The sequence below is a fragment of the Haliotis rufescens genome, unplaced genomic scaffold (genome assembly GCF_023055435.1).
Source record: "Haliotis rufescens isolate VD_foot unplaced genomic scaffold, xgHalRufe1.0.p SCAF_48, whole genome shotgun sequence".
Lineage (NCBI taxonomy): Eukaryota > Metazoa > Mollusca > Gastropoda > Lepetellida > Haliotidae > Haliotis > Haliotis rufescens.
This window is the reverse complement of record NW_025964201.1, coordinates 1,636,871-1,663,945: the sequence shown is the minus strand read 5'-3', so window position 1 is coordinate 1,663,945 and position 27,075 is coordinate 1,636,871. Positions and strand designations below refer to the sequence as shown.

The 27,075-nt window shown below is 42.5% G+C and overlaps 1 protein-coding gene and 1 pseudogene across 1 annotated transcript; one reads left to right on the top strand and one right to left on the bottom strand.

Moving 5' to 3' along the window:
* Positions 1-27,075, bottom strand: part of LOC124117642 — an 85,383-nt pseudogene that overhangs the window by 57,797 nt on the left and 511 nt on the right.
* Positions 21,708-24,536, top strand: LOC124117643 (uncharacterized protein K02A2.6-like). The gene has a single exon (XM_046479619.2). It carries the CDS (start codon positions 21,708-21,710, stop codon positions 24,534-24,536), a length of 2,829 nt encoding a protein of 942 aa, XP_046335575.2.

Below are 27,075 nucleotides of genomic sequence, written 5' to 3'. Positions count from 1 at the left end.
CGGTGAATATAGGGAACACAGAGAATATAGGGAACACAGTGAATATAGGGAACACAGTGAATATAGGGAATACAGTGAATATAGGGAATACAGTGAATATAGGGAACACAGTGAATATAGGGAACACAGTGAATATTAGGAACACAGGGAATATAGGGAACACGGTGAATATAGGGAACACAGAAAATATAGGGAACACAGTGAATATAGGGAACACAGTGAATATAGGAACACAGTGAATATAGGGAACGCAGTGAATATAGGGAACACAGAGAATATAGGGAACACAGTGAATATAGGAACACAGTGAATATAGGAACACAGTGAATATAGGGAACACAGTGAATATAGGGAACACAGTGAATATAGGAAACACACTGAATATAGGGAACACAGTGAATATAGGGAACACACTGAATATAGGGAACACAGTGAATATTGAACACAGTGAATATAGGGAACACACTGAATATAGGGAACACAGTGAATATAGGGAACACACTGAATATAGGGAACACAGTGAATATTGAACACAGTGAATATAGGGAACACAGTGAATATAGGAACACAGTGAATATTGAACACAGTGAATATAGGGAACAGTGAATATAGGGAACAGTGAATATAGGGAACACAGTGAATATTGAACACAGTGAATATAGGGAACACACTGAATATAGGGAACACAGTGAATATTGAACACAGTGAATATAGGGAACAGTGAATATAGGGAACAGTGAATATAGGGAACACAGTGAATATAGGGAACACAGTGAATATATAGGGAACACAGTGAATATAGGGAACACAGTGAATATAGGGAACGCAGTGAATATAGGGAACACAGAGAATATAGGGAACACAGTGAATATAGGAACACAGTGAATATAGGGAACACAGTGAATATAGGGAACAGTGAATATAGGGAACACAGTGAATATAGGGAACACAGTGAATATAGGAAACACACTGAATATAGGGAACACAGTGAATATAGGGAACACACTGAATATAGGGAACACAGTGAATATTGAACACAGTGAATATAGGGAACACACTGAATATCGGGAACACAGTGAATATAGGGAACACACTGAATATAGGGAACACAGTGAATATTGAACACAGTGAATATAGGGAACACAGTGAATATAGGGAACACAGTGAATATAGGGAACACAGTGAATATTGAACACAGTGAATATAGGGAACAGTGAATATAGGGAACAGTGAATATAGGGAACACAGTGAATATAGGGAACACAGTGAATATATAGGGAACACAGTGAATATAGGGAACACAGTGAATATAGGGAACACAGTGAATATATAGGGAACACAGTGAATATAGGGAACAGTGAATAAAGGGAACACAGTGAATATAGGGAACACAGTGAATATATAGGGAACACAGTGAATATAGGGAACACAGTGAATATAGGGAATACAGTGAATATAGGGAACAGTGAATATAGGGAACACAGTGAATATAGGGAACACAGTGAATATATAGGGAACACAGTGAATATAGGGAACACAGTGAATATAGGGAACACAGTGAATATATAGGGAACACAGTGAATATAGGGAACAGTGAATAAAGGGAACACAGTGAATATAGGGAACACAGTGAATATATAGGGAACACAGTGAATATAGGGAACACAGTGAATATAGGGAATACAGTGAATATAGGGAACACAGTGAATATAGGGAACACAGTGAATATAGGGAATACAGTGAATATAGGGAACAGTGAATATAGGGAACACAGTGAATATAGGGTATACAGTGAATATTGAACACAGTGAATATAGGGAACACAGTGAATATTGAACACAGTGAATATAGGGAACACAGTGAATATAGGGAACACAGTGAATATAGGGTATACAGTGAATATTGAACACAGTGAATATATAGGGAACACAGTGAATATAGGGAACAGTGAATAAAGGGAACACAGTGAATATAGGGAACACAGTGAATATATAGGGAACACAGTGAATATAGGGAACACAGTGAATATAGGGAATACAGTGAATATAGGGAACACAGTGAATATAGGGAACACAGTGAATATTGAACACAGTGAATATAGGGAACACAGTGAATATAGGGAACTCAGTGAATATAGGGAACTCAGTGAATATAGAACAAAAAGATCACAACTGATGAGATGGGGAGTATATTGATGGAAGATGTTGAAACTGGTAGACTGAGTGAGTGAGTGAGTTGGGTTTAATGCCACTTTTAACATATTTCCAGGTTTATCACAGTGTGATAATTGATGCATGTCTGAGACGTTTACCACTTCGGTGAAACACACGAGCACAGATATGGTGCTGACAAACCTAGAAACATAATCGGGGCAAACCGGAATTTGAACTCACAATCATAGGTTTCTGGCATGCCCAAGGGACGCAACTCACAGTGAATTACGGCGCCTTCAACGACTGTGCCACCTGTGCCCCCTGAGACTGGTAGAGGCCCCACGAGAATACAGATTGTACACAATAGCATCATACAGTTGTCGCCCTCCATAAAATGACCAAAAGACAAAGGTATCTGAGTGGGTTCACGGGTGTTAGGGATAACTGAGACGTGGACCTGACAAACATACCCAAGTTGTCCTGTATCATGTCTGCCAGCATCGTCTGCTCCATGTCCTGCTGGCTGTCTGCCAGGCTCACGTCCCGAACCTGGTCCCCCTCCACGCTGAACTCCACCAGGTATCTCAGACGCTGCTGGTTGACGCTGTACACAGCATACTCATCAGCCTGGCAGTCAAACAGTCAAACATCAGTCGACACGGTCAAACATCAGCCTGACATGGTCAAACATCAGTCAACACAGTCAAACATAGTCAAAAATCAGTTGACACAGTCAAACATCAGCCTGGAAGTCAAACGCAGTCAAACATCAGCCTGGCTCAGTCACACATCAGCTTGGAGGTCAAACATAGCCAAACATCTGCAAGGCTCAGTCAACCATCAGCCTGGAAGTCAAACATCAGTTGACATAGTCAAACATCAGCCTGGCTCAGTCAAACGCAGTCAAATATCAGTCTGGCTCAGTCAAACATAGTCAAACATCTGCAAGGCTCATTCAAACATCAGCCTGGCAGTCAAACATCAGTCAACACGGTCAAACATCAGCCTGACATAGTCAAACATCAGTCAACACAGCCAAACATAGTCAAATATCAGTTGACACAGTCAAACATCAGCCTGGAAGTCAAACGCAGTCAAACATCAGCCTGGCTCAGTCACACATCAGCCTGTAGGTCAAACGTAGTCAAACATCTGCAAGGCTCAGTCAAACATAAGCCTGGAAGTCAAACATCAGTCGACACAGTCAAACATCAGCCTGCCTTAGTCAAACACAGTCAAACATCAGTCTTGCTCAGTCAAACATAGTCAAAAATCTGCCTGTCTCAGTCAAACATCAGCCTGGAAGTCAAAAGCAGTCAAACATCAGTCGACACAGTCAAACATCAGTCTGGCTCATTTAAATATAGTCAAACATCAGTCTAGTTCAGTCAAACATCAGCCTGACATAGTCAACAATAGTCAAACATCAGTCTGACACACTCATCAACAGTCAAACAGTCAAACAGCAGCCTGACAACTTCTTACCATAAACTCTGACGGAGTGTTCGGAGTGTCCTTGACACCATGGACACTGTCATACCCCTCAGGGGCACACTTGATGGTCTTGTTATGGTGGTACAGCTCCTGACACCTGCCCAGAGCAACGTCAGCCACCAGCATCAGCCTTGTGCCCTTCGTCTTGCTCTTGCGGGAGTACTGGGCACTTGTACTGCAACAACCGGGCACATCAACATTTCACCAGGTGAACTAACTATATAACATCAACATTTCACCAGGTGAACTATTTATATAACATCAACATTTCACCAGGTGAGTTAACTATATGACATTAACATTTCACTAAGTAACTGAAATAACATCATCTTGGGCACATTTCACCAGGTGAACTTACTATAAACATTATCTTGGGCACATTTCACCAGGTGAACTTACTATAAACATTATCTTGGGCACATTTCACCAGGTGAACTTACTATAAACATTATCTTGGGCACATTTCACCAGGTGAACTTACTATAAACATTATCTTGGGCACATTTCACCAGGTGAACTTACTATAAACATTATCTTGGGCACATTTCACCAGGTTAACTAACCACAAAAGGTTATCTTGGGCACTTTTCACCAGGTGAGCTAACCATAAAAGGTTATCTTGGGCACATTTCAACAGGTTAGCTAACCATAAAAGGTTATCTTAGGCACGTTTCACCAGAGGAGCTAACCTAAATGGTTATCTTGGGCACTTTTCACCAGGTGAGGTAACCATAAAAGGTTATCTTAGGCATGTTTCACCAGGAGGCTAACCTAAATGGTTATCTTGGGCACATTTAACCAGGTGAGCTCACCATAAAAGGTTATCTTGGGCACTTTTCACCAGGTGAGCTAACCATAAAAGGTTATCTTAGGCACATTCATCCAGGTGAGCTAACCATAAAAGGTTATCTTAGGCACATTCAACCAGGTGAGCTAACCATAAAAGGTTATCTCATGCACACTTCAGGTGACCAAACTACATAACATGTTGGGTAACAGGGAATCAACAATGTTCTCCCCAGAGCCTACCTTGCAGCGCTGGCAAAGTAGAGTCCGGCTCCCAGCATCCCCGCATCTGACCTCTGACCCCCGTAGTGCTCCACTACCACCTTCGGCAACAACAAACCTCTGAAAACAGGGACACACTGACAGTTGAACACCACAAACACAATAACACTCAAGATAGTGGCAATAGTTCTTTAAATAACTCCGTCATTTTAATTATTATTCAATAAAACCAACCGTGATAATATTCCCACAAAGTTTTCTGGCTTGGATGCGTGGAACAGGAGCCGTTTGGGATCAATATCGTGGCGGAAGTTGGTTTCTTCGATGGGGCGTTGCACCTCATACACAGCCTTGACCTCCATCTTGACATCTCTGACAAAACAAGGACATCATTCTCACGAGAACATCGAACTAAAATAACAATCAAATCCTGACAAATACATGCATCAGTTCTATCAACTTTTACTTAGCTCAGAACGAAACATGCATTTCATGCTAGTGATGAATATTTCCATGTTTTCAAAGTAAGGTGTCACCCCCTGGGAATTCTGGGCCAGATCTGTTCAATGCCTCCCTACAAGAGCTGACTTATTAGAGCCGAGAAGTGGGTGGTTACAATGTCTGGCATGGCTGATTATGGGGCATTTCACGGGTAAACATTATGTGGTTTCATATTTGCAGGTTGTTTTTAGTTTTTGAGGCCTGGAAATATTGGAACCAAAAACGTTAGCATAACCTAATGTCAATCGATACTGTAAAAATACAAAAGCCATCTGTTATTTTTCGATGCTCTCTCTGTCTCGCTCTCACTCTCTCTCTCTTTCCGGCGACTGGCGACTATGTTTCTTGTAAGAGTGACTATTCTTGTTCTTAGAGACAACCAATGGGATCGAAACTCATGATGTCAATCCTGGACTGTCTGGTCCAGACTCGATTATTTACAGAACGCCACCATATAGCTGGAATATTGCTGAGTGCGGCGTTAAACAACAAACCAACATGTCAAACTATGTAATGGAGGAGGTTTCTATTTCGCCCACCCACTGGCATGTTTTTTTATCAAATTTAGAATTGAGAAAAAAAGATCCTATTAAAAGGAAGTACTCACATGAAAAGTGTAAAAGATTCCTGTGACACTACCTATTTTTTCAAGCAGATTGCAGCACGGTCACAGACCAGTGACTCAGCAGCTTGTGATGCTTACCCTTCCATAGATGATTCAACAAGGTCTCGCACCAACTTGTGTTGAGGGTCATGTGACTTGAGGTGGCCGATGTTGCATCGCAGGGCTCGGTACTTGGCCTCAGCGCTGCTTCTAGTTGACCAGTTGGTGGCCTCACTCACGGAGATCATGTCACGGATCAACTGGAACCGTCAATGAATAATCACCAATAGGAGTGAGTGAATGAGTTGGGTTTAACAACGCTTTTAACATTATTCCAGTTATATCACAGCGTGTCATCTTAATGTGGGAGGAAAGCCCGAAGTGATGCAGGTCTCAGACGTTTACCACTTCGGTGAAACCCACGAGCATGGGTATGGTGATAACAAACCTAGAAACATAACCGGGGCGAACCAGAATTCGAACCCACAATCATAGGTTTCTGGCATGCCCAAGGGATGCAACTCTGCACAGCGAATCGCGGCGCCTGAGACGACTGGGCCCCCCGTGCCCCCTTCACCAATAGGAAAGTGTTTTTGTATGGGCTCAATGATCATTAATCTGCAAAATGACTAACATCTGTCCAACACAAATGTTTCTTCACAAATTATTAAGCAACAAAATACAATCTGTTGCCACATTATTTAACAGTAAATAAGTTCTCCACAAAATATACTACTCAAAAGAAGTAAAGGGCCAAACGATTCTCTCATATTACGATAGTTAATCTTCCATTGCATCAGGGGGTCCTTAACTTCTTATGTGTGAGGAATACATATCTGCATGATCCCACAAACAGCACATGGTTTGCCTGTAAAGTCATGTTCGCAGGTGTTACCATGGATACTATTGGAGTGCAGACCTATTTGCTAACTTTATCTGCCATGGTTGAAAGGTCAAACATAACAATCTGTACAATAATTATGTTTGTTCACACCTCACTCAGCAATACTCCAGCTATATGACAGGCCTGTAAATAATCAAGTCTGGACCAGACAAACCAGTGACTGATATTACGAGCAACAATCCAAGTTGTCGGATCATAATGACATGCAAGCAAACAAGTCAACCAGTTTTACACATTGATGCATGTCATCCCATTGCATAGATCAATGCTCATGTCAGTCACCAGATTGTCTGGTTCAGATTTGATTACTCATTGATTGATGTCAAACAGCTGGAATATTGCTGAGTGTGGACATTAAATAACAAACAAACCATGCAGCAATGTGCAACATGCGCCAACTCGCACACCAGGTACAGCGCGGTAGGATAGCCTAGTGGTTAAAGTGTTCGCTTGTGACACCGAAGACCCAGGTGAAGCCCATTTCTTGTGTCCCCTGCCGTGATATTGCTGAAATATTGCTAATAGAGGCGTAAAACCATACCAGGTACCCCACACAGTCAGACTGAGAGTGAAGCTTCCCACCTGACACAGGTCGAGTTTGGTCGCCACCCACTGTTTGCTGACATCTTGTTCCGGGTGTCGGTGCGGCAGGGCTTCGTAGAAGTCGCTCTTCAGGGAGTGGAGCCGTTCCGTCTTGTTGGCCGTCAGACTCTCCTGGATCTGCATCAGGATGGCCTCCGCCTTCTCCAGCTGTAACAGGGACAACATGGCTGATTACTTCTCCCAGGACATAGCAAAAGGTAAGTAGGTCTCATGAGCACACTACCGCTCCCCAACTTCTTTCAATTTCATTGGCACCTACCCCATATCTTTGCCATGTCTTGGACACCCCACTTTTTGGGCCCCATTTCTTTGGCACCTCACCCCATTTCTCTTAGCACCCTCCTGTTTCTTTGGCAACCTGCTCCCATTGAAAGCATCCTGTTTCAGTGTCTAATTTCATCCCATCCTGCCCTCTATCTACCTGATCTGTTTGTTAATGCACCTTAAGCAAGAGAATTCCCGAAACAAATCTGAAATTCAAACCCACTATCAGTGGATCCATCACAACTAAGGGAAGCAACTTTTCACCCAAAGAATTACTTGAACGTGAAGACTACAGGGGGATGTTTGTAGTAGCTAGATTCCCTTCAAGGTCAGAGGTGATGCCACTATATCCATATTAATGTTTGGCAACAGAATTAATTCTTTTCTTCTAAAACCCACTGCACAACTGCACTGGATGGATTTTCTCCATGAAAACATGAAACAAAATATGTATAAAAATGTTTCTCCAGCAACTGGATAAGTAACTAGAACTATTTTCCGAGCACTGGGTAATGTTGTACTCGTTTAAATCATTGTAAGCAAATAATAGAAGACATAAACAGATATGTCACTATGATAGAACTTCAAGTCTGGAGTCTTACCTGGTCCATCTTCACTTTGTCTACTGGTGCTGTGATGACCTCAGTTATCTCCCCTGCAACCTCACGCCACACATGTTCAACAAGGTCAGCCACATCAGGGTCAAGGTCATTACTTTCCGAAGGTAACTCTGCCAAAATCTGGAACAGTGTGATGAAAACAGACATTCACCTCAACCTATCACAAAGAAACAAGTTTTATTTATCCCAAATGCAGAATTCATCATGGCGCTCCCAATATGTTTGATCGATGAGTCCTGATGAATACATTCGTAGACAAGACATGTACTACTCGGAGTGTTTAATGTCAAAATATATTCTCCTTTGCAGATGTTATTATTGTTATTGTCAAAAAGATTCATTTCCGTTCAGTTTTGTATTACCGTATTCAACGTAATAAGTGCCCCACTCCAATAAGCGCCCAACTTTACCTGCTGAATACTGGTACTTCTTGGTTGGAGCGCTTTGGGCGCTTCTTACGTCGGTAATTAACGTCAAAATACATTTTACTTGTTAGTTTTCTTGTTGTTTAATGTCAACATATATTCCTCACTGTTTATGTTTTGTGTGAGGTATTTCACCTTTTGCAGTTTTGGAGAGCCAATATTCCTGGCGACTTTCCTCCCGGTAATGGCAGCCATCTTCTTGCTTGGCTGTGTCTGCTCCTTGTAGACATTACCAAATATGGCCAGAATTTCCTCTGATGTTTTGGCGTACCTACATTCTCTACAGCAGTTATACCCTTCCTGAAAACAGACATAACACAATGACATGTCTGGAAATGTTCACAGCCCATAAAACATTCCCACTAGAAATGAAATGAATGAAGACATATTTAGAACCACAAAGTTAACACCACACACACACTCATAGCAAGATATGATAGTGACTCTAATGTCTCACAAGATCTTTTAATGGCCTATTCCAATCTATCTTTAACTACTACCTGTTAAGAGAGTGTCCTTTTGTCTAAAAACCCACATGTTCATACAGTAATGGATAACAAATGTCACTTTGGCACACATGTTTTCTCCACATCAACTAGAAACACGACTTGACACTCATGCATGTTACAAGTGGTCACCTCACCTGTGCATCCTTGAGGCTGCCGTAGTGTGTGTACACTCTGAAGCAGGGGTCCTCTGCGTCCTTGTTCTGGTGCTGGGAGTCAGTCACCTGGATCTCCAGCACGTAGAAAGTAGTTGTCTCCATCTTCTTATCATAGCCCTGAACAAGATTGGACAACATGAGACAACATGGGACAACATAGGACAAGATGGGACAACATGAGACATCATGGGACAACATAGGACAAGATGGGACAACATAGGACAAGATTGGACAACATAGGACAAGATTGGACAACATAGGACAAGATTGGACAACATGAGACATCATGGGACAACATAGGACAAGATTGGACAACATAGGACAAGATTGGACAACATAGGACAAGATTGGACAACATAGGACAAGATTGGACAACATAGGACAAGATTGGACAACATGAGACATCATGGGAAAACATAGGACAAGATTGGACAACATAGGACAAGATGGGACAACATAGGACAAGATGGGACAACATAGGACAAGATGGGACAACATAGGACCAGATGGGACAACATAGGACAAGATTGGACAACATGGGACAACATAGGACAACATGGGACAACATAGGACAAGATAGGACAACATAGGACAAGATGGGACAACATAGGACAAGATGGGACAACATAGGACAAGATGGGACAACATAGGACAAGATTGGACAACATGAGACATCATGGGACAACATAGGACAAGATTGGACAACATAGGACAAGATTGGACAACACAGAACAAGATTGGACAACATAGGACAAGATGGGACAACATAGGACAAGATGGGACAACATAGGACAAGATTGGACAACATAGGACAAGATGGGACAACATAGGACAAGATGGGACAACATGAGACATCATGGGACAACATAGGACAAGATGGGACAACATGAGACATCATGGGACAACATAGGACAAGATTGGACAACATAGGACAAGATTGGACAACACAGAACAAGATTGGACAACATAGGACATGATTGGACAACATAGGACAAGATGGGACAACATGAGACATCATGGGACAACATAGGACAAGATGGGACAACATAGGACAAGATGGGACAACATAGGACAAGATGGGACAACATGAGACAACATGAGACATCATGGGACAACATAGGACAAGATTGGACAACATGAGACATCATGGGACAACATAGGACAAGATTGGACAACATGGGACAAGATTGGACAACATAGGACAAGATTGGACAACATAGGACAAGATTGGACAACATGAGACATCATGGGACAACATAGGACAAGATTGGACAACATAGGACAAGATGGGACAACATAGGACAAGATGGGACAACATAGGACAACATGGGACAACATAGGACAAGATTGGACAACATAGGACAACATGAGACATCATGGGACAACATAGGACAAGATGGGACAACATGAGACATCATGGGACAACATAGGACAAGATGGGACAACATAGGACAAGATTGGACAACACAGAACAAGATTGGACAACATAGGACAACATGAGACAACATGAGACATCATGGGACAACATAGGACAAGATGGGACAACATAGGACAAGATTGGACAACATAGGACAAGATGGGACAACATAGGACAACATGAGACAACATGAGACATCATGGGACAACATAGGACAAGATTGGACAACATGAGACATCATGGGACAACATAGGACAAGATTGGACAACATAGGACAAGATTGGACAACATGAGACATCATGGGACAACATAGGACAAGATTGGACAACATAGGACAAGATTGGACAACATAGGACAAGATTGGACAACATAGGACAAGATTGGACAACATGAGACATCATGGGACAACATAGGACAAGATTGGACAACATAGGACAAGATTGGACAACATGAGACAACATGGGACAACATAGGACAACATGGGACAACATAGAACAAGATTGGAGAACATAGGACAAGATGGGACAACATAGGACAAGATGGGACAACATAGGACAAGATGGGACAACATAGGACAAGATTGGACAACATGGGACATCATGGGACAACATAGGACAAGATTGGACAACACAGGACAAGATGGGACAACATGAGACAACATGAGACATCATGGGACAACATGGGACAAGATTGGACAACATAGGACAAGATGGGACAACATGAGACAACATGAGACATCATGGGACAACATAGGACAAGATGGGACAACATAGGACATCATGGGACAACATGAGACATCATGGGACAACATAGGACAACATAGGACAAGATTGGACAACACAGAACAAGATTGGACAACATAGGACAAGATTGGACAACACAGAACAAGATTGGACAACATAGGACAAGATTGGACAACATGAGACATCATGGGACAACATAGGACAAGATTGGACAACATGAGACATCATGGGACAACATAGGACAAGATTGGACAACATAGGACAAGATTGGACAACACAGAACAAGATTGGACAACATAGGACAAGATTGGACAACAGAGGACAAGATGGGACAACATGAGACATCATGGGACAACATAGGACAAGATTGGACAACATAGGACAAGATGGGACAACATGAGACAACATGAGACATCATGGGACAACATAGGACAAGATTGGACAACATGAAACATTATTGGACAACATAGGACAAGCTTGGACAACATAGGACAAGATTGGACAACATAGGACAAGATTGGACAACATAGGACAAGATGGGACAACATAGGACAAGATGGGACAACATAGGACAAGATGGGACAACATGAGACATCATGGGACAACATAGGACAAGATTGGACAACATAGGACAAGATGGGACAATTTGAGACATCATGGGACAACATAGGACAAGATGGGACAACATGAGACAACATGAGACATCATGGGACAACATAGGACAAGATTGGACAACATGAGACATCATGGGACAACATAGGACAAGATTGGACAACATAGGACAAGATGGGACAACATAGGACAAGATGGGACAACATAGGACAAGATGGGACAACATAGGACAAGATTGGACAACATAGGAAAAGATGGGACAACATAGGACAAGATTGGACAACATAGGACAAGATTGGACAACATAGGACAAGATTGGACAAGATGGGACAACATAGGACAAGATGGGACAACATGAGACAACATGAGACATCATGGGACAACATAGGACAAGATTGGACAACATGAGACATCATGGGACAACATAGGACAAGATGGGACAACATAGGACAAGATTGGACAACATAGGACAAGATTGGACAACATGAGACATCATGGGACAACATAGGACAAGATTGGACAACATGAGACATCATGGGACAACATAGGACAAGATTGGACAACATAGGACAAGATGGGACAACATAGGACAAGATTGGACAACATAGGACAAGATTGGACAACATGGGACAAGATTGGACAACATAGGACAAGATTGGACAACATGGGACAAGATTGGACAACATAGGACAAGATTGGACAACATAGGACATCATGGGACAACATAGGACATCATAGGACATCATAGGACAACATAGGACATCATGGGACAACATGAGACATCATGGGACAACATAGGACAACATGAGACAACATGAGACATCATGGGACAACATAGGACAAGATTGGACAACGTAGGACAAGATTGGACAACATAGGACAAGATTAGACAACATAGGACAAGATGGGACAACATAGGACAAGATTGGACAACATGAGACATCATGGGACAACATAGGACAAGATGGGACAACATAGGACAACATGAGACATCATGGGACAACATAGGACAAGATTGGACAACGTGAGACATCATGGGACAACATAGGACAAGATAGGACAACATAGGACAAGATTGGACAACATGAGACATCATGGGACAACATAGAACAAGATGGGACAACATAGGACAAGATTGGACAACATAGGACATGATTGGACAACATAGGACAAGATTGGACAACATGAGACATCATGGGACAACATAGGACAAGATTGGACAACATGAGACATCATGGGACAACATAGGACAAGATTGGACAACGTAGGACAAGATTGGACAACATGAGACATCATGGGACAACATAGGACAAGATGGGACAACATAGGACAAGATTGGACAACATAGGACAAGATTGGACAACATAGGACAAGATTGGACAACATAGGACATCATGGGACAACATAGGACATCATAGGACAACATGGGACAACATAGGACAAGATGGGACAACATAGGACAAGATGGGACAACATGAGACATCATGGGACAACATAGGACAAGATTGGACAACATGAGACATCATGGGACAACATAGGACAAGATTGGACAACATAGGACAAGATTGGACAACATAGGACAAGATGGGACAACGTAGGACAAGATTGGACAACATGAGACATCATGGGACAACATAGGACAAGATTGGACAACATGAGACAACATAGGACAACATAGGACAAGACTGGACAACATAGGATGGTGACAACATAGGACAAGATGGTGACAGGGAGGGAGTGTGTGAGTGAGGGGATTTAGTTTCATGCTGATCATGTCTGAGTTGTGAGTGGATTGTCAAATTAATGTGGGAAGAAACTACTGATGTGAGTCGAGGAAACTACTGATGTGAGTCAAGGAAACTACTGATGTGAGTCAAGGAAACTACTGATGTGAGTCAAGGAAACTACTGAAGAGAGTCAAGGAAACTACTGAAGAGAGTCAAGGAAACTACTGATGTGAGTGCTGATAGTGAGAGCATCTCTCCATGTGGTCCCAATGACACACTACAACAGTCTTCCCAGCCCAAAACCATAGAAATAAAGGAAATCTGTCTGTTAATGACATATATAATCATGATGATGACAATAATAATGTTCATGTTCATGTTTAGGAATATTTTTCCTGTGTTGATATTTTCGTAATTGAATTATATCAAGTAGTCCTATTTAACCGAGACAACCATCTCACCCCCATCATCAACATACAACGGGATGTTACATTATGTTCCTCCATCATCGATGAATTCAATACATACAACAGATTTGGTGTGTAGTCGCTTTTCAACCAATCAGGAAATGGCCTGGTTCCAGTGGGAGAGAAAACAGAGATTTCCCTGACCAATGAGCACTCAGATAACACAAACAAGTGTTCTTGAGCAACATCTGCCATAGCCTTGTAGCCAAGATCAGGCAATGGTAGGGGCTTCAGTATCAGGCAATGGTAGGGGCTTCAATATCAGGCAATGGTAGGGGCTTCAATATCAGGCAATGGTAGAGGCTTCAATATCAGGCAATGGTAGGGGATTCAATATCAGGCAATGGTAGGGGCTTCAATATCAGGCAATGGTAGGGGTTTCAATATCAGGCAATGGTAGGGGCTTCAATATCAGGCAATGGTAGGGTCTTCAATATCACTTATCAGGCAATGGTAGGGGCTTCAATATCAGGCAATGGTAGGGGCTTCAATATTAGGCAATGGTAGGGGCTTCAATATAAGGCAATGGTAGAGGCTTCAATATCAGGCAATAGTAGGGGCTTCAATATCAGGCAATGGTAGGGGCTTCAATATCAGGCAATGGTAGGAGCTTCAATATCACTTATCAAGTAATAGTAGGGGCTTCAACATCAGGCAATGGTAGGGGCTTCAATATCAGGCAATGGTAGGGGCTTCAATATCACTTATCAGGTAATAGTAGGGGCTTCAATATCAGGCAATGGTAGGGGCTTCAATATCACTTATCAGGTAATAGTAGGGGCTTCAACATCAGGCAATGGTAGGGGCTTCAATATCAGGCAATGGTAGGGGCTTCAATATCAGGCAATGGTAGGGGCTTCAATATCAGGCATTGGTAGGGGCTTCAATATCAGGCAATGGTAGGGGCTTCAATATCAGGCAATGGTTGGGGCTTCAATATCAGACAATAGTAGAGTTAGCACAAAGTTCATACACAGAGTTGGGCTCATCTGACAACCGAGAGTTATTCACGGTCTCATTTAATCACTGGTACTTGACTAACAACAGACCCACATCCCAGAAGAAGAACATAATCATCATCTTGCTTACTTCAAACACGGCATGTTTTGCAACTTCATATTTGTCTTCATCAAAGAACGGCGCCTTGTTGTCCCCATACTGCCATACTTTAACCCCCTTGATGCCAAAGATGGACTTGGTCTTCTTCCTCTGCTCAGTCTTTGGCTGGAGCGCTGGAATCAAGGGTTAACATCCATATTTACAACACTAAAATACAAACATATTCATTTCTAGTAATCTAAACTTCGATTTACAATTATTCAACACAGTATCTACACACAGAGCATCATCAGTTGTCCAGGGTATTATATCTCATTTGCTTCAACAACTTTGTTTAAAGTCTAATTCAAATAACATGATGTTAAAAATAGGTGTCTTATAAATTTACACTCATGAGTGAGAGAAGTCTCTGCTATATTAGTGACAAGCGTGAGAGAGTCTGGTTTTACAGCGCTTTTAGCAATATTCCAGCCATATCACGGTGGGGGACACCAGAAATTGGCTTCACACATTATACCCCTCTGGGGAATCAAACCCGGGTCTTCAGCATGATGAGCAAATGCTTTAACAACCAGACTACCCCATCACCCCAGTGACACGAGAGATAGAAAGGTGGCCTCACTTCAGAATAAAGTTTTGGTGACTAAAGCTTTCTGGTCACTCGTGCTAGTTGATTCAATGGACAATGGGGTTATTTTTACCTGTAATTTTCCCTGACTTGAAATCCGATGTCTTGCTCCTCCCTCCAATGATGTACTCGTCAGTGAGAGGCAGTTTGCCATGTTTAATGGCGTCTGACACATACTCAGGGGAGACAACTGGAATGTGGTATTTGACAGCCATCCTACATTTTGATGACACATCAAACTTCTCAGGATCATTTCCAACGACATGGGTTGTCTGCGTCAAGTAAGAAGGAATATTGTAATTTAACAGAAAATGTAAAAAATCTGCTACAACAGAGATTACATCTGCAACCACACTGAAAGTAATTACTTAGTTTGCAATCAAGTCCAGATGTTTTAGATAAGACAAGATTATGAAGATAAGACTTTGTTATCCCAAGGGAAATTCATATTGCACAGTTGATTAGCAAATATATTATATCAAAATATGCACATAAGAAAATATGACACTTACTAATAAGCGCATTATCCACTTGATACTTTTAATTATGCCTTATGCTCGGGTGATCACTACACTCAAGAAAATATGGTACATGGCCTGATAATTTTATAAAAATTCTTGAAGAGTTTTAGATCAACTTTGATGCAATAAATATATGTACATATATGTTAATGTTTCCAATCTTTAAGTCAACTTGTTGGCTCCATCATACTACCCAGAATTCCATCAAGTCTATTTTTGTTCATGTCCAGCCAGGACAGTACCTTTTTTGTGACGATGAAAGAAACGATGCCCCCGTTGTCCAGTATCTTCTTCTTTATCTCAACTTTCTTCTTGAAGCTGACGCTTGTCGTGAGATCGAGGGCAATCACGCACATGGAGAAGACACCCATGATGCCCTAGCTGAAGCAGACGTGATTACAGCCATCATTACACATCTTCCTCATCCTACAGAGGGCACGAGTGGCCCAATCGGTGGTGCTGCAATTTGCTGTGCAGAGTTGCGTCACTTAGGCATGCAAGACACCCATTACCATATTCACTGTAATAAGCGTCCTGCGCTTTTATTAAAACCATACAAAATGTGTTAAATTTGTTGTCTTTCATTAAGCCGTAAAGAACAAACATGCTTCAAACGGAACTAAAATGTTTGTGATAATAACTACAAGGCTATTGTATACCCTTAGTCGGTCATATCGAGTTCCAAGTTTAGCAAGAGGGACTTATAACGATCACTTACAGATTGGTGTAAAATGTGAACAGAGGTGCACTTAATGGGGCAGGGTGCTTAATAGAGTGAATATGGTATCATGGGTTATTATCCCAGAATCACTCTTATTGTGTTTCTGGGCTGGTCAGCAGCATATCAGTGCTTGTGGGTTTCACTACAGTGGTAAATATCTAATCTCACTTTTAGCTCTCCTCCCACATGAAGCTGACAAATGTCAGGTAGTATGTAGAATGTAGAGTCTGTAGTATGTAGTATGTAGACTGTAGTATGTAGACTCTGTAGTATGTAGTATGTAGAGTCTGTAGTATGTAGAGTCTGTAGTATGTAGAGTCTGTAGTATGTAGAGTCTGTAGTATGGAGTATGTAGACTCTGTAGTATGTAGAATCTGTACTATGTAGAGTCTGTAGTATGTAGAGTCTGTAGTATGTAGTATGTAGAATCTGTACTATGTAGAGTCTGTAGTATGTACTATGTACTATGTACTATAGTTCTACTTGTCCTATTGCAATTAAATACATTTGGAATTTGAGCAGTCCTATAAAGTTTCTATCAAGTCATAAAAAACCCATTCATCTCTCTGCTTTAACACATGGTATTACTTTTATCAATCTAGCAGTTACCAATTCCCCTCAGTTTGTAGCGCAATGTCTTGCCCCAGACTTGCACCATAGAGCCTTGTCCCTCTGGGTTTCCTGCACGACCATGTTTCCCCTACTAGAAGCCCTGTACCTACAAGCTGCTTCTGACAAACAAGCCAGGTCAGGTAAAGAGGAAATGAATGATCCTTTTCAGACACCAAATAATGAATGGTCTCTAATGTGCATGAAGAAGAGACAACGGGTGTCAAACAAACATTCCTTATAGTGTGTCAAAAAACAATGTGTGAGCATGGTTTTACACAGCTTTCAGCAATATTCAAGCAATATCACAGCGAGGGACACCAGAAATGGGCTTCACACATTTTACCCATGTGGGGAACGAACCGGGTCTCCGGCGTGACAAGGAAACACATTAACCACTAGGCTACGAGTGAGTGAGTGAGTGAGTGAGTGAGTGAGTGAGTGAGTGAGTGAGTGAGTGAGTGAGTGAGTGAGTGAGTGAGTGAGTGAGTGAGTGAGTGAGTGTGAGTGAGTGAGTGAGTGAGTGAGTGAGTGAGTGGTTTTAAATTTGTAACTGACTTCTGCTGCAGACTCGGGGTCAAGGAACAGCCTCTGAGCAGGTCCAGACAAATCCATGTACACATAAAAAGAAAAGATCTAAATCCTGCTGTGTGACCTGAATTGAACAATCTCTGTTTCAGTCAGTGTTCACACATATTCCCGAGGAAAGAGAGTTAACTGACTATAAAAGTCCAGTTTCCACCCTTGACGAATTAGGCTGGTATAATGGAGTTACATTTTGGCTGGACTTACGAGTCTATGCATAGTCCAAACAAAATTGCCAAACAAAATCAAAATCCGGTTCATAAACTGTCATGCAGTTTTCAGTCGATTGCAGAATTTGCAAAGCATGTGCGTTGTCAACAGATATTTTCTAAATCTTTTCATGTTTTTAATCAAGGTGCTCACATGATTTGATGCACTTCGCTATGTAAGACTTGTTTCATCACAAAATAGATCTTGATTATCGATCAGATCGTATTGACTGGGTGCCGCCATTTTGTTTGAAGCAAATGCAAGTGATACGAGAGGTTGAATCTTATTGGTCCATAGGAGAGGCATTGAAGGGACATAACTCGTAATAGCCACAAGTGGCGCTACGATCAAGTCAAGGAAGTCCAGCCTAGTTCGGCAAGGGTGGAAACTGGACTTTTATAGTCAATTAACTCACTTGCCTCAGGAAGATGGGTACTTACAGCTGACACGCTTTCAACCATAACAATAGTTCTTCTTTCAGTAACTTGTACAGTGGCGCCAATTTTGTTGACAGGTTTTCAAAGACACTACCATAGTAGTTCATAGCGGAGTCCTCATCCTCAGTAGTGAATGCCTTGAGTCCCAGGTCAGTAACGTGAGGTACCTTTAACTCACATTTCAACCTCACGAGTTGAACACCATAGCTCTCGAGGTGGCTCGTGAATGTCTCTATGATACGATCGTAATCAGCCTTTTCTATTCCTCGTATCAGGATATCATCCAAGTTACACATAACACACACTATACCCTGTAAAATCTGGTCCATCGTCTTTGGGAATATGGCAGGTGCAGTGGGAACTCCATACATCTTTACTTGTACAATCCACAGCGTGTATTAATGGTTAGGAAGACTTGTGCGTCCGGATCTAACTCCAGCTGTTGGTTAGCATGTGAAAGGTCCAACTTTGTGAACACATTGCCACCTGCCAACTGCCAGGTAATCCATGGCTGTGTGAACCATACTTCACATGCACATTAACTTGGCCCGTGACATCAATCCGTTTGTCTAAATATGAATGCAATGTCTGCTCAAACCGTGCAATGGTAACTCACTCAAATATTCTCTGGAGAATGCTTCTGGAGTAAAGGAAACAACAGCTGCTGTGCCCATGTCAATTTTGAGTGGTTGGTTTTCAAGAAGAAATGTAGCTTGGCACGCTTTGGACCCAGCATTTACAGCTGAATATACACAAAACAGGTCAAGGCCATTCAAATCCTTAGTTATTCCAAGGTCACCCCGATCGTCTACACTATCCACTTGTTCACCCACAAACAAGTTTATCAGGAAGCGCTTCATTCAGAAAAGCAATGACATCACCCGTGCTAGCCAAATAACATCCCTCAACAACATAGACTGCAACAACTTCCCCTACTTCTTGGTCTCATTTCAAAAACTGGTATCTCTCAGCAATCATCGATTGCAATGGCTTAGGGCAGTGTTTTTCCAACCTGCGACTAGTTCTACATACGTCCTTGTTGACGGTTTATCAGACAAGAGAAGGCTTCTTATAACCCTGTATAGCTCGGCTCCGGCAACACTGAAAAACGTTTCTCATGCCCTCTGGGTTGTCTACGGAATTCCCCTCCATAAACTGGTCCAAACACTCAATGTATCACTCACAAGTTTCCCTTTCGGGTGAGAAAGCATCCTTGCATCTATCAATGCCATGTCAGCCTGATCCTCGTCCCCCATTTGTGGTAACTTGAAGAGAGTACCCAGGGTTACTCAACACACAACCCAAGTGAAAGATGGCGGTCCAAATGCACTTGTATTTTCACAAAGTTCTGCCCGTGCTTGACCGAGGGGAAATAACTCTAATTCCAATATGCGGTAATATTTACCAAACAACATGACATATGGGAATTTCTGGAACCAGTTGTGGGGACATGATGATCCCTTCATAAGATTTGTTTGTTTGTTTCTTTGTTTGTTTGTTGTTTAATGCCACACTCAGCAATATTCCCGCTATATGATGACGGTCTGTAAATAATCAAGTCTGGACCAGACAATCCAGTGACATATCATGAGCATCGATCCACGCAAAAGGGATACAATGACATGCATCAACCAAGTCAGCGAGTCTGACCACCCCATCCCGTTAGTCACCTCTTACGACCAGCATAGTCTCCTTTCAGGGCAAGCAAGGGTTGCAGAAGACTGTATTCTACCCCGGATCTTCACAGGGTTCGTTCATGAGAACAACTTGAGCTGGCCCTATGTTATCAATGCAGTGGCGATGCCCCCATCAGGTGTCAGGAGGGGAAATATATATGCCAACTGACCAGCAGAAGTTGTGGCTGTCATATTAACATAAACAGATCATGCAGATGTAGCGGCCATAAAATTTCCGAGTCCCTTGATGGGATTCGAACCACGGACCTTCTGAGCAGAGGTCGGACGCCTTGTCCACATGACCAAAGAGGTTAACCCCATCAGCAAGCTGACAAGGTAAGGATGTTGTCATAGAGTAACAGTTTAAACAATAAGCCACTCCCCGTGATTTCCACTTAAGCATAATAACTGCTCCCTTAGCAGGGAATTCTGGGAACCCTCGCGACGGCTGCTTCCGCCATGAATGTAAACACTTAAGAAGAGTAAATACATGTACATCTTGACTATCCCTCTAATACCGGGTTGTCTTGTTTATTATATGATTGTATGTAGTTTGGGGTTACACATATATTGGCGACGAGGTCAATTTAGTGCGTTTGTCGTGCCGGCAAGTAGTAACAACGATCTTGGTCAGACTTGGACATTATTTTGAAGCAAACGAAATTACAGATCAGGGTAGGAAGCGTGCTATTCTATTGAGTGTGATTGGTGCGAAGTCATACAAGTTAATATGGAACTGGTCTACGCCACAGAAACCTGGCGATCATTCTTATGATGCGTTAGTACACCTGATGAAGTCACATTTACACCCGAAACCCACTATTATGATGGAAAGGAGACGTAACAATATGCATGATAGACAGCCTAATGAAACTGTATCGGCATATGTGGCTGAGCTACGTCGTTTGGCATCGACATGTGAATACACTGATTTAGAGACTCAGTTAAGGGATCGTCTAGTGTGTGGTATCAACAATGAAGCAATGCAAAAAAGACTGTTAACTGAGAAAACATTGGACTTTGCTAAGGCTTACTCCTTGTGTTTAGGAATGGAAATGGCTGCTAAGGAAGTGCATGATATTAAAGGGGGAGATCAGATGCCAAGGCCAGTGCACAAGATTAGAGAGGATAACAGGAGAAATAATGCAGGCTGGAAGTGTGATCGCTGTGGGGGCTCAAATCATGTCAGCAGTCAGTGCTATTACAAAAACGCTGTGTGTAACAATTGTAATAAGGTTGGTCATATCCAGCGTGCTTGTCGCTCTCGAAGCGCCATGAATGATAGATCTTCAGGCCGTGGTCACAGCCGTCGTCGTGGTCGCGACAGGGGCCGTGGTCATGGTCGTGGTACCCATTACAAGGACAACAGATCTTCCACTAATCATGCTAATCGTATTGACAATGTATCTCAGGAAGACGAGAACAATGAATATGGACTTTTTAAGGTAGAAACTCAACATGCTCAAAACGGATTGAGTGGTAAGCGACACAGAGTGGAGCCCTATCTCATTGAAGTGTTAGTTAATGGTAAAAAGCTAACTATGGAGATAGACACTGGCGCAGCAACTTCAGTGATCAGTTCAAGTACTTTCCATTCAGCGTGGAAGGAGGGTGATGACAGGCCGAAGTTAAGTGAGACCAATGCTATTCTTCGGTCCTACAACAGAGAGAGTATACCGATAGTAGGCACTACAGACGTTCAAGTAAATTATGGAAATCAGTCGGCCACTCTCCTGCTGACAGTGGTGGAAGGTGATGGCGAGAACTTGCTTGGCAGAGATTGGCTTCAGGCCATCAGATTAGATTGGGGGAAAATTTTGAATGTGAGAAATGAAGGGTTACAAGACATTTTGAACTCTTATTCTGATGTGTTCCAAGATGATATAGGGGAATTCAAGGATCAAAAGGTCACTATTGAGATCACCTCAAATGTGCCAAGATTTTATAAGCACAGGAATGTTGCTTATGCTCTTCGTCAGAAAGTTGACGATGAACTTGAACGCCTTGAAAACCAGGGTATTATCAAGCCAGTGCAGTATTCTGATTGGGCTGCTCCAATCGTACCAGTGGTTAAATCCAATGGGAACATACGAATTTGTGGAGACTACAAATTAACTGTCAACAAGGTCGCTCGTACTAATGTTTACCCCATTCCACGGATCGAAGATCTGTTCGCATCTTTGTCAGGTGGAAAGACTTTCACGAAACTGGATTTAAGTCAAGCCTACCAACAGTTAACCCTTGCCGAGGAGTCGCAAAAGCTCACGACTATAAACACTCATCGTGGCCTCTATCAGTACCAGCGCTTACCCTTTGGCATATCGGCAGCTCCAGCTGTATTCCAGCGAACTATGGAGTGCTTGCTCAAAGACATTCCCCATGTCTGTGTCTACTTGGATGATATTCTCGTCACCGGGGCCTCTGAACAGGAACATTTGGAAAACATGAAGAAAGTCCTATCCAGACTTAGCAAGGCTGGTCTCAGATTGAACGCACAGAAGTGCAAATTCATGGTCGGCTCAGTAGAGTATTTGGGTCACAAAATAGATGCGCAGGGTTTGCATCCCCTTGATGAAAAGGTGAAGGCTATAGTGTCGGCTCCAGCTCCACGCAATGTTGCTGAACTTAAATCCTTCCTTGGACTCGTGCAGTATTATCAGCGTTTCTTGCCTAATCTCGCCACTACCTTGGCGCCCTTGCATCGGCTTCTCAGGAAAGAAGTTACCTGGTCATGGGGAACTCAACAGAAAAAAGCTTTCAACATGGTGAAAGGACATTTGTCTTCTTGTGATCTCTTGACGCATTATGATCCCCATAAGAAACTTGTATTGGCGTGTGATGCATCTCCCTATGGGGTAGGTGCCGTCCTCTCACATCAGTCTGATGATGGTGTAGAGAAACCAATAGCATTCGCATCCAGGTCTCTGTCGCAAGCAGAAAAGAATTACTCTCAATTGGATCGTGAAGCTGTAGCAATTATCTTCGGAACTAAGAAGTTCCATCAGTATATCTACGGGCGTTCCTTTACTCTGTTGTCAGATCACAAACGCCTCGAGAGTATCTTCAGTCGGGACAAGGGCATTTCACAGATGGCATCGAGCAGAATTCAACGTTGGGCATTAACCCTCTCTGCATATAACTATACAATCGAGTACAGAAAAGGTACTTCCCTTGCGAATGCCGACTGCATGAGTCGTCTTCCCTTACCATACACACCACCAAATCCACCTCTACCAGGGGACACAATCCTCTTACTGGAAGCAATGGATGCTTCTCCTGTGAAATCATGGCAAATTAAACAATGGACAGACAGAGATCCAACCCTTTCCAGAGTAAGAAATTTCCTTCTTTCTGGATGGCCAAGCATAAATCTAGAGGAGTCTTTCACTCCTTTTGTGAAAAGGAAACATGAATTGAGTGTCCTTGATGGCTGTGTTTTGTGGGGCAATCGTATTGTTGTGCCGCCACAAGGTCGAGAGATTGTTGTGAACATGTTGCATGAAGCTCATCCAGGTATCTCGCGCATGAAGTCTGTAGCGCGTGGATTCGTATGGTGGCCAAAGATGGATGATGAATTGGAACTCAAGGTGAAAACCTGTTCTGTGTGTCAACAGTCTCGTCCAGTACAAGCCGAGGCTTCGCTTCACTTTTGGGAATGGCCTGAACATCCATGGAGTCGTTTGCATTTAGACTATGCCGGACCTTTCCTGGGTAAAATGTTCCTTGTGTGTATTGACACACATTCTAAATGGTTGGAAGTGTTTCCAATGAACAGTGCCACATCAACTGCTACAATTGATTGTCTCAGACTCATGGACTGCCAGACCAAGTGGTCACTGACAATGGCACTTGTTTTACAAGTGAGGAATTCTCTGTCTTTATGAAACGTAATGGCATCACTCATACATGTGTGGCACCGTATCACCCTGCCTCTAATGGGTTAGCAGAACGAGCTGTACAAACCTTTAAATCTGGCATTAAACGTATGACAGGGGGCACAATGGACACAAAACTTGCACGGTTTTTGTTCAGATACAGACTTACCCCGCAGACTACAACGGGGTTATCTCCAGCAGAATTACTTCTTCGAAGAAGACCGAAGTCTCATCTCAACCTTCTTCATCCAGATATGAGCTGTAAAGTTAGGAACAAACAAAAACAGCAAAAGTCAGTACATGATGCACATGCAAAGGACCGTCACATGCAAGTTGGAGATCTTGTGTATGTGTTAAACTTTCGTCCTGGTGACAAATGGTTGTCAGGAATCATAACAGAGAGAACCGGTCCAGTGTCGTTCCATGTTCGTCTTGACATTGGTGGTGTTGTCAAGCGCCATATTGATCACCTGCGTTTGCGCCATGTTCTGATGCATGAAAGCCAACATGATAAAACAGTTCCATCAACACATGAACAATCAGTTCTACCAGAACTACCCGACAAGTTACCTATGTTGCCTGAACCTGGCAACATTCCAGTACTTCCGGGTACCCCTCACCTGCAAGATGAAGTTACTTCTACAAGGCCCGAGCCACAGCAGGTCTTACCAGAGGCACTATCTCCTACTCAGTCAGATTCTTGTGGTGCGCTAGAATTTCGTTGTTCTTCCAGAATCCGGAAAGCGCCGGATAGACTTAATCTAAAGATTGCTGCTGAGTTATGAACTGTAATGAGAATGTGATGTATTTCACACTATTTGTCACCTAAGTGAACCATCAGTGATTGATAGTTTTGGATCTTGTTATTGGTTCCCTTATTCAGACATAAGCAGATGCATATCCAGTTATCTTTAATCATTAATGCAAGTGCATATTCAGTTAAAGTGTTCCAGTTATTGTGTGACATGAGAGACTCTAAATAACATCTGGAACAATATTGGTTAAATTTCATTTAAAATGTTCCAATGAGATATGTGAAGAGACACTTTAATGACATCTTCTGGAGCAATTGTCAGTTCTTTCAACATGTGTAGATTCATTATGGTAGTTATGTTTAAAGTGCAACAAAACTATGGGGGAGGAGTGTCATAGAGTAACAGTTTAAACAATAAGCCACTCCCCGTGATTTCCACTTAAGCATAATAACTGCTCCCTTGGCAGGGAATTCTGGGAACCCTCGCGGCGGCTGCTTCCGCCATGAATGTAAACACTCAAGAAGAGTAAATACATGTACATCTTGACTATCCCTCTAATACCGGGTTGTCTTGTTTATTATATGATTGTATGTAGTCTGGGGTTACCACAGATGTCATCTGTGGGATGACTCCACGCCCTGCTACATACTCCCCCGTCAATAGAAGGCACGTCCCGGGCCGCATAGTATGATGGGATTTGAACCACGGATCTTCTGAGCAGAGGTCGGACGCCTTGTCCACATGACCAAAGAGGTTAACTTCGTCAGCAAGCTGACAAGGTAAGGATGTCATCTGTGGGATGACTCCACGTCCTGATACATACTCCCCCGTCAACAGAAGGCACGTCCCGGGCCGCATAGTATGGTACTGAGGCTTATCTTGCTCAAATTTAATATGAACATGCTCAGCCCCACGTTGGGCGCCAATGTAACGGCCAAAAACTTTACGAGTCCCGTGATGTGATTCGAACCAACCACGGACCTTCTGACCAGAGGTCGGACGCCTTGTCCACATGACCAAAGAGGTTAACCCCGTCAGCAAGCTGACAAGGTAAGGATGTCATCTTAGGGATGACTCCACGCCCTGCTACACAGACACAGAGAACAATAGAGAACTAAGTACAGGCCAAGCCAGTGACCAACCCAGACACACAAACTGAGGCCTGAATGAACATAATAACACCGGAATACCGATATATATAGATGCACAATTAAGAAATAGAGATATTGAGTGATGTATCCTACAAGGCGGAAGGCAGTGTGTAAGCAGATAATGTCTCTACATTTTTTGTTGCTTTTTGTCACAGCTACGTATTCCTGTGATAATACGGAGAAAAAATGTATGTTTCCATTGGCCGATGCGTGATTTGCTTCTTTTATGAATTTGTGACACAGCATTGCAGAATGTATGACATTTATTGTTCGTGTTAGATTTGCTGAGCTGACTTGTATGAGAACTGTTACGTGAATAAGAGAGGGGAGGGTGTACATCATAATTCATACAGCTGTGTATATACATTTCTCAATACATCAGCTTCTCAGGAAGAGAATTTATGGATGTCAACTTCTTTATTATGAGGAACACAACGTTTACTGATTAGTGTCGGCTTCCATTTGTCCACTACTAATCACCTACCAACGCCAATTATCTGTTGACTTCCTTGTTAAGTTCAAGCTTTGTTACGTACCTTATTCCATTTGTTGTTCTTAAAATTATAGGTAAATATATATGTTCTCTGCCCCATGGCATTTTGCACCTGATAAAGAAGTAAGTCTATACTCAAAAACGTTGTG